We start from the raw sequence: 14852 nt of genomic DNA on the forward strand, positions 1-14852 counted from the left end.
AACATAACCCTACTTTTTCTATGCGATCCGAGTCTCGCATAACGCGATTTATATAAGACGGCAATTCTATGGAACCTAATATTCGCGTTATACAAGGGTTACCTGTAATTATGAACTAATATGGACAAAATGGATTTGTAAACAAGTTTGACATATGTCCATGGCGATGTAGAGGAACTGTTACCCAGAAGAATCCACTTCAAAAGTGACTGGCTATTCTAGGAAGGCTTTACAAATGCTCTTAATCTAAATAAATGCAGATGAGGAAAAAACAACCGTATCTGGGAGACCTCCATCCTACGTTTAATTCAACAAGAAATTGGCTCTCTTTGGCCCTGCTCATGGGATGCACTCAAAATATGAATACCTGCTTGAAATTCAATACTCTTGTTCAATATACTTAGTTTATCTTTATTCTTGAAAAGGCTTCATTTACTGTTGCTGAAATAATGGATTAAATTATTGAATTATTTTTTACTTGTTAACAAGCCATGAAAAGTCTGATTAATGTGCATCAGAAGTCTTGTAGTTTATTATATATCAAAATATCAAATACTGAATAAATATATAATCAAACAAATTAAAACTAAAATATTAAATAACAGATTCTCCTTCTTTTCAAAAATCATCAATTTATTGTCTTGTGAAATTACAGAAGGAATTTTTTTGTAGATTTCAAAAAGGACTGTTGTTTTGATATACTGATTTCTTCGGTTTATTCTGAAATAAAAAAAAAAATGCAATTTTTCATAACTTGTTCAAGAAAAATTAAAAATAATCAATGTTTCAAAAATAACATCTGCTGCAGTCTGAGAAATTATTGAAAACTATAAAACAAAAAATTTAAGAAAATTCAGTTACATATGTAGAATATGAATTCTAACATACATAACTAAATTCTAATAATATATAATATGCATTCTAACATACATAACTAAATTCTAATAATATATAATATGCATTCTAACATACATGACTAATAAAATGGCTACAATTCCTATCATTTTCAAAAAATATTAGAACCCCCAAACTCATACACCCAATCCCCCTCTCCAGAACAGAGACTAGATTAAAGCTATCACTATTCCATATATTATTATTATTATTACTACTATTACTTGACACCTCCAGGGAGTCCAAAGGCTCATCGAGGGGGAGGGTATCTACTCTACAACTCTGTCTCCACCACTCAAATCCACCAACGGACAACTACACCAATGCCATCTACCACCCATCACCACCACTACTATTATTTCCACAGACAATCACAAACATCCATGCACACGGCAGGATTCGAACCCGTGGCCTTTTGACTGGAGAGCGGATATGCTAATCACTCGGCCAACCGGGCCGGCATATCCAAGACACATTCGAAAAACTAACAAAAAATCTTTAAAAAATACAACTTTTCAACCAATTACAGACCATCCATCACTATAGCCACTCAGGACTTCCTGACCATGCTTTGAACACTCACCATAGAATACACTTCTTCCCTTGAAGAAAATCACTTCACTCCATTGCAGCAAATATAAATGTGAAAGACCATTCCTTGAATCTGCTTCTACCTTAAGAAACCACCCAGCCTCAACAAAATTGGTTGTATGAAATTGCACCAAATCTTGGCACACAGCAATATCCTCACATGATAGACCTTTCCAAAGCGGTCGCTCAGTAACTATTCTGTCTGCTTCTGTAACCTCCCTCTTACCAGCATTTAAAGTTATCCTTCCATTTCATTCTTCCTCTCACTTACCATATAGCAAAAGACCCCCCCCCCTTTCCCTTTAGCGTGCTTAGCTAATTTCTTCTCATAATCTGATATTGTCTTCTTTATCAAGCTGGTCGCTTCTACCATTCACGAGCTTGCTGATTATCTTTCTTCTTACTTACCGTCCACATCCTTTTTTTTTTTTTTTTTTTTCAGACTCTGCTTAATGACACATACTCATCTATCTCCTATCTGATTTAACCTCCTGACTTTGGTTATACAGTGCGATAATGCTTCCTTCAGATGCTCCTTGATCATTTTCTATACACTGCTAATATCCTTACCTTGCAGATGTTTGGTCATGGCAAAGCTGCCTCCAAAAGCTTGTCACAACCATCTCCATCCTGTTTCAATAAGGAATTACCATGAGTAGGCATATTTAAATAATTATAATACTGGAATTAACTCATGTAAAATATTATTTATTAGTATAATTTTCACTTGAGTATCACAGGATCTTCAGTTTATCTATTTATTTATTATTTTTTAATAAGTTAGGATATTTAATGACCTTTTTTAGTTATCTTACAATAGCTGCTTAGGTGGTGCCTTTTGGAAATGTCAGTTATTGTTTAATTAGCTTTTTACATGAACTGAAGATGCCTGTGATATTCAGGCAAAAATTCTAATAAATAATATTTTACTTGAGTTAATTCCGTTATAATTTTAAGTAATATGTCTACTCATGGCATTTCCTTATTGAAACATAACTAAAGAAGGCATTAAATTTCCTAACTTATTAAAAAATAATAAAATAAATTAAATAAATAAATAATATATGCATATATACACACACAATTAAAAATCTAACTTTTTAATTGCACACACACTTATTTACTTGTTTATTTTATTTTAATAAGAGAACTGATTTTTGGATTTCTCAAGGGACAACTATCTTATGCAGCATGTGGTGGAGGAAACACATGGATCAAGAGTTTTGGATTTGGTCATAGCATCAGAGCATCTGATTGTGACTGTGATGTCATACTTGCCCATCATTCGTGAGGGTGACTATGTAGTCCTGACTTGGAGGATGAATAGGCATGTGGAGATATGAAAACAGAAAGAATTTATGTGGAATTATAAGGTAGACAACTATCACAGACTAAGAAACCAGCTTGCAAAAAGTACAATGGATGAAAGAATTTGAAGGAAGAGGGTCAATAATGAATGACAGATACTTAAGGAAAAAAAAATTGTTAACAGCAATGTACCCCTCAAGTGGAGAAGATAAAACACTCTGGAGTCAAATGGAAGACAAAAGAAATAAATGGGGAATTGCAGAAGAAAAAAAGATAACAGAAGACATAAAAGAGGTGGAGAATAGTTGCACGAGGAATATAGGGCTCAGATTAGGAAAGTGACTAGTATGTAAGGAGAGAAAAATCAGAATATGAGAGGAGACTGGCACTGCAATCTAAGGAGAATCCCAAGAAGATTTTATGCTATGTGGTGAGTAGGAGGAAAAATTCTAGTACAGAAGGCTTTATTCATAGAAGGATAATGAGTGATAAAGTGTTAGAAGTGAAGGAAAGAATGTGTTAAAAATACTGAGAATGCTGAATGTCAGTTAAGGTGCATGTGTGTTTGTGTATACATGGAATTTCACCACTTCATTTAAGGGAATATGCCGTGGAAGTAACTGTACCACTGACTTGCTGTTTAATAAAGTCTTACAAATGGGACAGGTTCCTGGCGAAAAGAGGATAAGATTGTACCATTGCATAAGGATAGTGATAGAATGGAGGTATATCAAACTATAGGCCTGTTTCTATTTTTGTTCTGCAATTGTTAAGATTTTGGAGAAACTGGTAAGAACATAAATACAGAGTTGGGTAGTTGAGGCTAATATTATTAATGCAGGCCAGCATGGATTTGTTAAAGGGTACTCTTGTTTTAGTAATCTGGTAACCTTTTACAACAGAATAACAAGAGCAGTGGATGAAGGTGAGGCATATACTGTCATTTTTTTTAAAATTTTTCAAAGGCATTTGACAGTGCCACACTGAATTTTAAGTTGCAACATATGGGTTTGATAATCAGGTTAGTGGTTTGGATTGACAATTGGATCTCTAATAGACATCAGACAGTTTGAACAGTATCAGGAACTAGGAAGGTTACAGGTGGAGTTCTGCAGGGATCAGTCTTCATGTCAATGATATTGTCACAGGACTACATGGAGATATTCAGTTGTTTGCAGATAATGTGAAGATTGGGAGGGTTATTAGTAATACTAATAACCCTCCCAATGAAGAGCCAAAACATCAAAAACCTGATGTTTTGGCTCTTAAAGAGGAAACTTGAATAAGCTGGAAGGGTGGGAAAATTAATGGAGACATCAGTTTAATGCAACTAAATGCAAGATTTTAAAATTTGGGATCCATGGATGGGAAGCTTCATACTCACTTGGTGAAGTTATACTGGAAGAAGAGGAGGAAGCAAGGGATCTTGAGGTGATTGAGATAGAGATTTAAAGTTCCAAGGTCATATTGCAAAGGTTCTGAAGAAATCTCAGAGAACTGGGCAATGTTGAGGAGAACATTGACCACAAGAGATAAAAGTGTGTTGGTCCCATTGAATAAAGTTTTAATCAGACTCAGACCACATCTGGATTTCTGAGCTCAGATCTGGTACTTGGATTTGAAGAAGATGAAGTAACCTTCGAGAGGGTGCAGATATAGCAAAAATGATGTCAGGTTTGTACAACGTTGATTATGAGGATAGACTGAGGGCATGCAGATTGCAGAGTTAGGTGGATAGAAGACGGGGGGGGGGGATGTGATCAAGACATTTAAGGTGTTGAAGGTTATTATCATATTAACACGAAGGAGATTTTTGATATGGTAGAATAAGGGAAAGGAGTAAGGACAAGGGCCATTCCAGGTAAGCTACAAAAGGAGGTGGTGAGTGAAAGGGTAAGAAGTAAGTTTTAGCATGGAATGCATTGCCTAAGAAGGTGATGAAAGTGCAGACTGTGAATGATTAAGGAGTAATGTGATAGACTGTGCTCACCTCCCACAATGAGTCTTGTGACTCCATGTAAATCAGGAAAATAATTAGTTCCATATCAGACTGCTGTCAATATGAGGGTCCAAATATTCAACTGTTCTTGTTTTTTTTTTACTTCAGGACTGTACGATGTTGATTATGAGGATAGACTAAGGGCATGCAGAATCTGATGTACAAAAGACAAAGGGGAGGGATATGATAGAGACATTTAAGCTGTTGAAGAGTTATTATCATGTTAACACTGGAGATTTTTGATGTGGTAGGACAAGGGGTCAGTGGGTAGTGAACGTGCAGACAGTGGATGAGTTTAAGGAATGGTGAGATGGACTGTGTTGACTTCCCACACTGTCTTGTGACTCCCTGGAGATAAAAAAAAAAACTATAATAATACTACTTCTAACATAAACTGCAGTATATCCCCTTGGAGTCTACAACCTCGTATTGACTAATCCCATTCAATTTTGTGACTTGAGGACTTATTCTGCATTTTTGATCATTTTTACATGTCATGGGTGACTGTGTGCACACACGCACATTAATATATCACATTAATACTCTAGTTTCCATGACTTTGCACCTCCACCTTCCACTCTCTCAGTGAATAATGCTTTCTTCTTGAGATATCTAATTCTAAATCCATTTAAGTGCAGTCCATCAGCATATAAGTCCTTCACTCTGTTGGTTTACAAACCACGCGATTCCTTCTGCAAAACCTAGGCAGCATTGACTCATTTAGAATCACTGTCTCAATTCATCTCTATCATAATCTTTATTTAGTCTCACTCTTTTTTTGCTTCTCCCAATAGCACTTACATATATTCTCCCATACAATATCTTTTACCTTTCAAGTCATTTCTGCCTGCCAGAAGAATAATTTCTTTCCTCTTACCTCTTTGCATCCTGACAGCTTCATTAATATTCTTTTTACTGTAAGGAAACAAGATTAAGTCAAGCTCTCATTAAGTACTCCTCTTATCAGAGAATAAATTAATTTTTTATCTTATCTTTTATCTTATCACAGAATAAAATTTATTTTCTTCTTACTTTCCTTCTTTTGCTTTTCCATAAGTTAGAATTTCTTACCTTACATCTTGTTTCTTTCTCCTCTCAGCTTAACCAATTGCCTGACATTTCTGTAATTTATTTGATCTCCCACCTTGTAAGCATGCTATTTTTTTCATGACATCCTCTTCATTTCCCTGACCTTTCAAAGATTAATCTCATTAATAATCTCAATAACAGCTTTCAGCCTTTTGTCAATGTTCTTCACCCCGCTATCACACATTTTCTTTCCCCATATGAGTGGTGAACAAATGCTCACCAGTTTTGCTTTCCATCTGCAAATCTCTCACATTTTGTATCAAATACATTTTGCACATGCTGAACTGGACAATATCTCTCATATTATACTCTCCTAACACAGGCGGCTTACTCTCATAGTTCTATTATGCAGTGGCACCATGCTGACAATATCAAGTATAACACAAAATATACTATTTTTCTTAAAAGCCGAAAAACTCATTATCATACTCACATAAAAAATAAACAAATTAACCAAATAATATTAACTAAATTTGAGGGAGAAAAAAAAAACATTCTATATACAGCAAGACTTGTCCAAGGCAGAACGTGAATAAGGCGGAAACTTGCCAGAAGAAATAGGCATTACAGTATTATTTATTTTATATAATGTGGAATCTACCCAATGCAGAAATGGAAAACAATATTTGAAGAATTTATTAAAAATTACTTGTATAAAGCAGAAAGTGTTTTAAAAATACACCTATGTTTATTAGATTTTGGCTTTTACTGTTTCGTTTGAGAATTAATGTTGGTCAGTTTCCGGTTAGTCCAAACATTTCAGTAACCCGAATTTTTTGCATCATGGCTAAATCGTATAGTCATTGAAGCTAAAGAAAAGGATAAACTCTTGGTACAGGAAATAATGATGCGGTTTAAGTGTGGCAAAATGTAAGTATACAACATACTTAAACTAGGGATCCCAGACGTCCCGTAAAATATGGGATCATCCCTTTTTTTGGCTAATGCATCCTGTTGTCCCGAGAAACTCTTCAGGACATCTTTTTGTCCTGTATTTTAGAGTTCAAGACTGAATAACAAAAGCGATGAGTTACAATTTCTGTTCTATTACAAACATCGCTCTCCGTCATTACACGGAACTGTAGACGCATTGTTATTTTCTCAAGGCGAGTGATGGCAACACCGCAACAATGATAAGTTCATTAGAACAGTGTGCACGTGTATTGACATTTTGGCATGTGCCGTATTAACAATCTATTTTATATCTATAATAGTAAGTAAAAAACCATTTGAAGCCAACTTAAAGTGGCTTAATGAAAATATGCAGCCTAACAATTTGATTTACTATTTGTTTACTTATACTTAGTAAAGTGTGTGCATAGTAAACCTTACCATGCACAAACACACACTTGGAAAGTTAGAATCATTTTGTAAGACTGTCATATGTGATGGATGCGCATATTAAACTTTCACCCTCAGTCATAAGTGTCCCGTATTTTTTTCCAATGTATCTGGGATCCCTAACTTAAACAAAAGGATAAAATAGTGAACGAATGGCTGCAAGGAAATGGTAGAATGAAGAGAAAGGCAATGGTAACCGGCAACGAGGAAATCAACAAAGTAGTGTGGGGAGTTCACGAATGCAAGATCAAAAAACATTCACATATCCGGTCCAATGGTCCAAAGTGAAGCTCTCGCAGTAGCCAAATCTCTCAGGAATGATCAGTTTAAGGCATCTACAGGATGGTTGGATAGTTTTAAGAAGAGGCACAATATTGTGTGGAACGAAGTCTGTGGGGAATCTAAAGATGTGGATGAAAGTGTAGTGAGTCAGTGGAAACCAAAACTGCTAGAATTGATTTCCCCATATGAGCCTAAAAACATTTACAATGCAAACGAAATAGGATTGTTTTTTCGGGCATTAACAACAAAATCACTCGTGGTTAAGGGAGAAACGTGTACCGGGGACAAAATGTCCAAAGAAAGACTTACAATGTTATTGTGTGGGAATACGGTGGGAGAAATGGAAAAGCCTCTCGTGATTGGAAAAGCAGCAAAATCAAGATATTTTAAGAACCTGAAAATTAATAATTTACCAGTGATTTGGAGAAACAATAAAAAAGCTTGAATGACTACAGCTACAATGGAAGAGTGATTAAACATGTTTAATGCAAAAATGAGAAGGAAATAGAAATGTCATCCTTTTTCTTTACAATGCTACCTGCCACCCAAAGGTAACGCTTTCAAATGTGAAAATCGCCTGGTTCCCAGAAAATGTAACAAGTGTATTACAGCCCATGGAGATGAATGTTATTTACACATTCAAATCACACTACAGACTATTTTTAATGCAATCTTTGATTTTGAATGTAGAAGAAGCCAATAGCTCTAATGCATTAAGAAGATCTGTATCGGTTCTGGATGCTGCGAAGATTGGCAGTGAAGGAAATTAAAGCAGAAACAGTAGAAAAAGTTTTTGATAAAGCTGGGTTAGGGAAAGCGATGTGGCAGATAATTTGGAGGAGGTGAGTGAAATCATTTCTGCAATATCCAATCTCTGCCGAGGAAAGAACTTTCCTGTGATACAGAGAACTTTGTTCAGAGTGAAGACCAATTGATTCAAACTCTTCCAGCTTTCTTGAACTATTGTATACAGTTAAGGACTGCATTCAAAAAGACATGATCACAAAAAAGGAAAAAAGTTTCTTTGTTGGATCTGTGGAAGAAATCTCAATGAGTTGTATATTGGAAAGTTGTAATGTGCAGTGTAATAGAGCATTAATACTTTAATAATGTGTTATTATTACTATAATTTTAATAACATACGTCTACAAGTATTACCTACTTACAAGAGCCAGCACTGCTGATTTTCACTCAAACAGGTATGTACCATGTAATATGATTTTAATGGATTTTAAATTTTTTATGCAATTTTGTATAATGCAGAAACTTGGCCAATGTGGAAAATATATTCAGTCCCTTGCAATTCCACTTTGAACAAGTTTTACTGTGTGTGCGCGCGTATACACACACACACACACAGCAATCCCTCGATTAATGTGCCTAATGCGTTCTTTAAAATATACGCATTAATCAAATATAATAACCTACGATAAAAAGTATAATTCATTCCTCAAATTTCTTTCTTTTTGCCCTTAATTTTTTTTTAAAGAATTAGTATGTCTGAGGGCCTATTTAAAGGAACACCATGAAGCTTAAAGACAATAAAACATATTCAGAATATAAATTTATTTTTCTACTTCTTAACAAATAATTGAGCTAACATAGGAAACTGTGAGAAAGAGGGTGAGGAGTGGTTTCTTTGCATGGAGGGTGGTTGAACCATGGAATGCATTGCCTGATGGAATGGTGAGATCGAGAACAGTCAATGCATTTAAGGAGTGGTATGATAGATTTTATGTTTCGTAGGAGGGGCCTCCCTCGATGAGTCTTGATAGACTTGTGTTTCTTAGAAAAGACCTCCTGCGATGAGTCTTTTGAATCCATGAAGGCTTGAATAATAATAATAGTTTGGCAGCATTCTGTTTCATACAACTGACAGTATGGCCCTTTGCTTCTTCTAATCTTCTCCAAATTTTACTGCTTCTCTCTTCATCAGGGTCAGCCTCTAAGCATTGCTGCATAAAAACTTAACTTCGATTGTACAAAAAATATTTAATTGTTTCTGTGAAATCTCTTTGGGCTTGTCAGTGATTAAATGTTCTTCATATTCTTCAGGATCTTCCCGTTGTGCATCTAAATTTAACAGGTTGGAATCACTCAATTTCTCAGAATGAGATTTAATTAGCTTAGATTCATTTGAAAAGCCTCTAAAATCATTTGCACAATGTGGAAGAATGCGCTTCCAAATGGCTTGCATATTAGTAGAAGTAATTTCATTTGACATTGTGACTTTATAACCAGGCTGAGATTTCTCCGATTTGGACAGAAAAGTCTTGGAAGATATTCGCTTCCAAAAAAAAAAAAAAACGGTTTCATCGACATTAAATCTTTGTTGGTCACAAAAGCCCCCTTCTACAAATTTCTTCAAAGTCTCTTGAAAATTTGAGTCATCTCCTTATCTGCACTTGCAGCTTCACCTATGATTAGAACATTATGTAGGCTATTTCTCTTTTTGAAATGCTCCAATCATCCAGCAGTCGCATGGATTCTTTTCCCATCACTGATAGCCCTTTCTCTCAAGATTGCAAAGAGACAATGCTTTTAATTTAATAAGATCACTATTTTGCATGATCCATTTTTGATTACAATCTTTGATCCATATAAAAAGAAGTCTCTCTAATTTAATCATTACAATACTTTGATTTTGAGTGGTCTGCATGTATGATGAACTTGAAGCAGCCTTACCTTTCTCTTATTCAGCAGCTTTGCTTAAAATTGCTCTTATAGTTGAGTCACCCATTTTTGTGATCTTGTCCTATCTTTGCTCTGGACTCGCCTTGTTCATTTTTCTTTAATATTTCAAGTTTTTCTTCCAATGAGATTTTCTTCCGAATCTTTTTCACACTTCCACTTTTTTGCTCACTAATTCTTTTTTACTCATGATTAAAGGTTGGGAAAATACTTTAAAATAAAAAGTAAGGAAAACAATTGCAAAGGAGGCACAAGATATGATCACAAAATGTTATGTAATTAGCAGACAACATAAATTTTGATGGTAAATTGGGAACATAGTGTACATGGAAATAGCGTAGTATGCCATTAAAAAAATAACTTTGTAAAATGTTTTAAATTTGTAACAAAATTATTTCATCCTGGTGTGTGACTTTTTAAAATAGCCATAAAAATGTATAGATAGAAAATTTTTAAAATCTGTAACATTTATTTTTAAGATGTACACTAATCAAATTTGGGTATAGCAAAAAATGACACACTAATCAAAAATGCACTAATGGAGAGGGTGCATTAATCAAGGAATTGTTGTATATAACATTCTATAAAAAATATTATTTCTACACTGTCTTCAAGTCCAACTTCAAACTAATTGCTCTTCTTCATTCCCCATAAACCAATTCCATCCCTTCTCCATTCCTGGGATATATATAGGGTTTCTTGTTCCTGCAAGTTGGTCTACTATGAGTCTCTGGAAGTTCATCCAACATCCATTTGAAAGAAATTAAAAAAAAAAAAAAACCATCTGTAATCATGACTATAAACAGTCAGGTCTAGCAGACCATGTTTTGTACACAACACACAGGAAAAAATTGGGAAAAAAACTACTTGCTACATTCCAGCAAGTTCAAAAGTGAGAAGCTTTTTCCTGGAAGTTGCAGCTGCCCTATAAAAAACAAGCTAATTTAAATATATGTATATATGGATGCAAGGATTTGAATCCACAGCCTGCTGACTGAAGAGTAAGTATACGATTATTAACTTGGCAAACAAGAGTGGCATAGCAGCTGAACAGTAATATAAAATTGTCAAAACACGATGACACGTATATAATGAAATTTTACACATGAATATATAAAAATTAATTTTTAACATCATATTTCTTTCAATTTGATATCATTTTTTCTTAAAAGATCTGTGCTTGGAATATATAATGTGCCCTATTTCTGCCAATTTGGCCCACTAATTGCAGACCTTTAGATATTATGTCATAGAATCAGTTGGAAAAAGGATACCAAGTTCCATCACAAGTAAATTCAGAAGTGGTTATTATTGGAATCTGTAACTGCTCTCAGAAATTGTAGAGTATGCAGCATCCCATCGATGTTTCCCAAACATCGATGGGATGATGCATACTCTATGGGAGGAGTTATACTGGAGGAAGTAGGGGAGACAAGAGATCTGGGGTTGATCATTGATAGAAACCTGAAGTTTAGGGGACATATTGCAAAGGTGGTGAAGGTAACACAGAGGATTGCTGCTATTATGAGAAGGACACTGACCTGCAGAGATAAGAGGGTTATCATTCCGTTGTATAAGTCTCTGATCAGACCACACTTGGACTATTGTTCTCAGATTTGGTCCCCAGGATTTGAAGGGGATAAATTAACTGTGGAAAGGATACAAAGACGGATGACAAAGATGGTTTCAGGACTGTACAAGGATAGTTATGAGGATCGGCTGAGAGAATGTGGACTGCAGAGTTTGGTGGATAGAAGAAGGAGAGGTGATATGATTGAGACTTTTAAACTGTTGAGAGGTGGTTACAGGGTTGACACTGGGGAGTTCTTTCACTTGGTTGATCAGCAGGAAGGAGTGATGACAAGAGGCCATCCCTGGAAGTTACGAAAGGAAACTGTGAGCAAGAGGGTAAGGAGTGGTTTCTTTGTGTGGAGGGTGGTTGAGCCGTGGAATGCATTGCCTGATGGAGTGGTGGGAGCGAGAACGGTCAGTGAGTTTAAAGAGTGGTATGATAGACTGTGTTTCTCAGGGGGGGGACCTCCCCTCAGTAAGTCTTGACAGACTATGTCTTAGGAAGGCCCTCCCTCGATGAGTCTTTTGACTCCTTGGAGGCCTGAATAATAATAATAATAATAAAATCCTTTCTCAGTGCTGTTTCACTCCATTAAGCCTCTAACATGAGATTTTAGTGGTTTAGCAAATCTTCATTTAATTTCTGGTATGGAGACCATGTTTCTAAACATATATCAATATATTAAAATAAACAATAACCTAACAATGTATCCCTGATGATGTAAGTCTGACTTACATCATCAGGGATACAAGACAAAAAAAAAAAAAAAAAAAAAAAAAAAAAAAAAAGACTAGAAAAAATTAATTGCATATATCAGGTGTTATAAGAACTTCAACAAACTAGTACATATAAAGAGATGAACAACTTATGAAACTTGTTGAGTTATATTGTTTATTTTAATAAATCCATTAATGTTTAGAAACAGAGTCTCTATACTGAAAATTAAATGAAAGGTATTAGTATACCTGTACGCATATTATAGAAACTGGTTTCTATAGAATAAGAAAGAGAAATATAAACATAAGACTTATAAACTTAATAAACATAATTACATCTAAAAACATGACTTACAAGCAATTTATGGAAAATTTATGAGTTCATCAGCATTATAGTACACTGTTCTGAATTTTTTTGATGAAGATTATATGATTTTGATGAGATGTACATTTTTCTCTTTGTCTTTCTTGTAACTTCATATTTACTTCTTGGTATCTTGACTTGTCTTTTAACATCATATCTATAACACATAAATTACCAAAATTATCATATTGTAAAAAAAAAGTATCACATTGTTTGGTTGTTCAGCTTCATGTTATTGCATATAACACAGTGACCTAGAATTTTGTACAACAGCGACTTAAATGCTAGAGGATTTAATAACTTTTAAAAAATTATGACTGTCTGAAAAACACTGTGCTTTAATTTCAGATGAAACTTATCCATTTTTAATAACAAGCATGAAAGGCAATGAGAAGTGTGACTAGTAGAGAGTGAATGGCAGTTAGAAAGTAATTCAACACAGAGCTGGTGAATATTAGGTAAGAGATTGCAGAGTGAAATGAGGATAACATATATGGAAGAGTGAGGAAGACTGGAAAAAAATGGTATCACAAAAGAAATGACAAATGATATGACAGTGGCCATCTATGGAGTTCAATTATTAGAAATGTTGTTAATCAGAAGGTGCATAAGGTCATTCACCCAAAAACTTTCAGAATAAGTGAAACATATAGGTGGTCAAGAATGACACTGAGTGTGATAAGATATGAAGGAATATAATGTTTTTCATGAGGATAGACAGGTAGAATGTAAAGAGGAATGTGCTGATAATGGTTATCTCATCAGAGGAGTTATGCCCATCAAGGGGGAGATGCAAGAAGCAAATAGTGGCAACAGTTTTGAAGCGGTATGGTGTTATTTATTTTGTATCCAAACAAGTGGTACAAGTAGTAAGTAATTGGTGCAACATTATTTACAATAAATTAGGATACATTACAAATGAGAACCAAATTTAGTAGGTTAAATTAGACAGGGAATAATAAGTAAAATATGAAGGAAAAAGAAACTATACATAAGTTATATACAATAAACATGGTCAAATGTTCCTCCAGTATCTTGTGCAATCAACTGCTCTTTCTGTGCAGGATATAAGGTCCTCTTTTGTGCAAGGCGATTGAAGGGGGCAAGAGAGAAGGTGTTCTATGGACTGGGTTGTCCCACACTCACAATTATCCAGTAATGTAGCCCAATTTGATGAGGTTTTGTTTGCAGCATCCTGTTGTTCGTAATTTGTTGAGGCTTTTCCGAGTATTCCAAGTCCAAGTGGGCACCACGTAGAAGATGTTTGGCTGTTGGAATACCAGTATTATTCTCAGCATATAGTGCAAACCATTGTTGAAGTGGATTTTAAGTGGATATTTTTGTCTCTGGAGTGGATTTCAGGTGGTTCAATGGTGGCTGCTCGGAAGTTATGTCATGATCTTAGTCTTTGGAGCACTGTAGTCTGGCGAAATAGTGGGTGGCACTCATCATTTGTCTGCTTCTTTCGTCAGCTGAGAAAACAGATCTTTGAACTGAAGAGAGTGCAATATCAGCTAAAGTATATAGGTCTCTTAATGGTGTTAGTTTCAGGCATTCTGTAATTAAGCAGCAGCAGCTTGACCCAGCTTTCAATGCTGGGTCAAGTTTTTCAGCACGGCAGGATCTGGAACATACAAGGCAGACATATTCAGCAGCAGAACATGCAAAGGGTCAGGGCAGAAGATCTCACTGTGCTAGGGTCTGCACCAAATTTGGAAGAAGTAAGCTTAATTAGTATATTGTTTCTTGCATTAATTTTTGCCTTTGTTTTTTTTCTATGTGTATTTTATATGAAAGAGTGCGATCGATAGTCACACCAAGGTAGATTAGGCTCCAGGAATGTTCTATATTAGAGCCTTCCAAAGAAATCTGTAGCTTCCTTATTGTTAAAGTAGAATAGGCCAGACTGGGTTTTCAAGGAGTTTGGTTTTAATTGATTACTGCTATAATATGTAGACAGGCTATTTAAGGCAAGTGATAGAGTATTTTCAATGGACTTGAAAT

At 35.1% G+C, this 14852-nt stretch overlaps 1 protein-coding gene across 1 annotated transcript in view; it reads right to left on the reverse strand.

Moving 5' to 3' along the window:
- Positions 1-612: 612 nt before the first annotated feature.
- LOC150104452 (microsomal triglyceride transfer protein large subunit-like) overlaps positions 613-14852 on the reverse strand; it is a 278438-nt gene continuing 264198 nt past the window's right edge. The window contains exons 18-19 of the mRNA XM_090395154.1: positions 12840-13005; positions 613-720 (exon numbers count right to left, since the gene is read on the reverse strand). Of these exons, the coding sequence (XP_090251280.1) occupies positions 12858-13005 (148 nt within the window). The 3' untranslated portion in view covers positions 613-720; positions 12840-12857. The remainder of the gene's footprint in view (positions 721-12839; positions 13006-14852) is intronic.

This window comes from Typopeltis vanoorti, chromosome 7, assembly GCF_054136105.1.
Source record: "Typopeltis vanoorti isolate ZY-2024b chromosome 7, IOZ_Tvanoo_1.0, whole genome shotgun sequence".
NCBI lineage: Eukaryota > Metazoa > Arthropoda > Arachnida > Uropygi > Thelyphonidae > Typopeltis > Typopeltis vanoorti.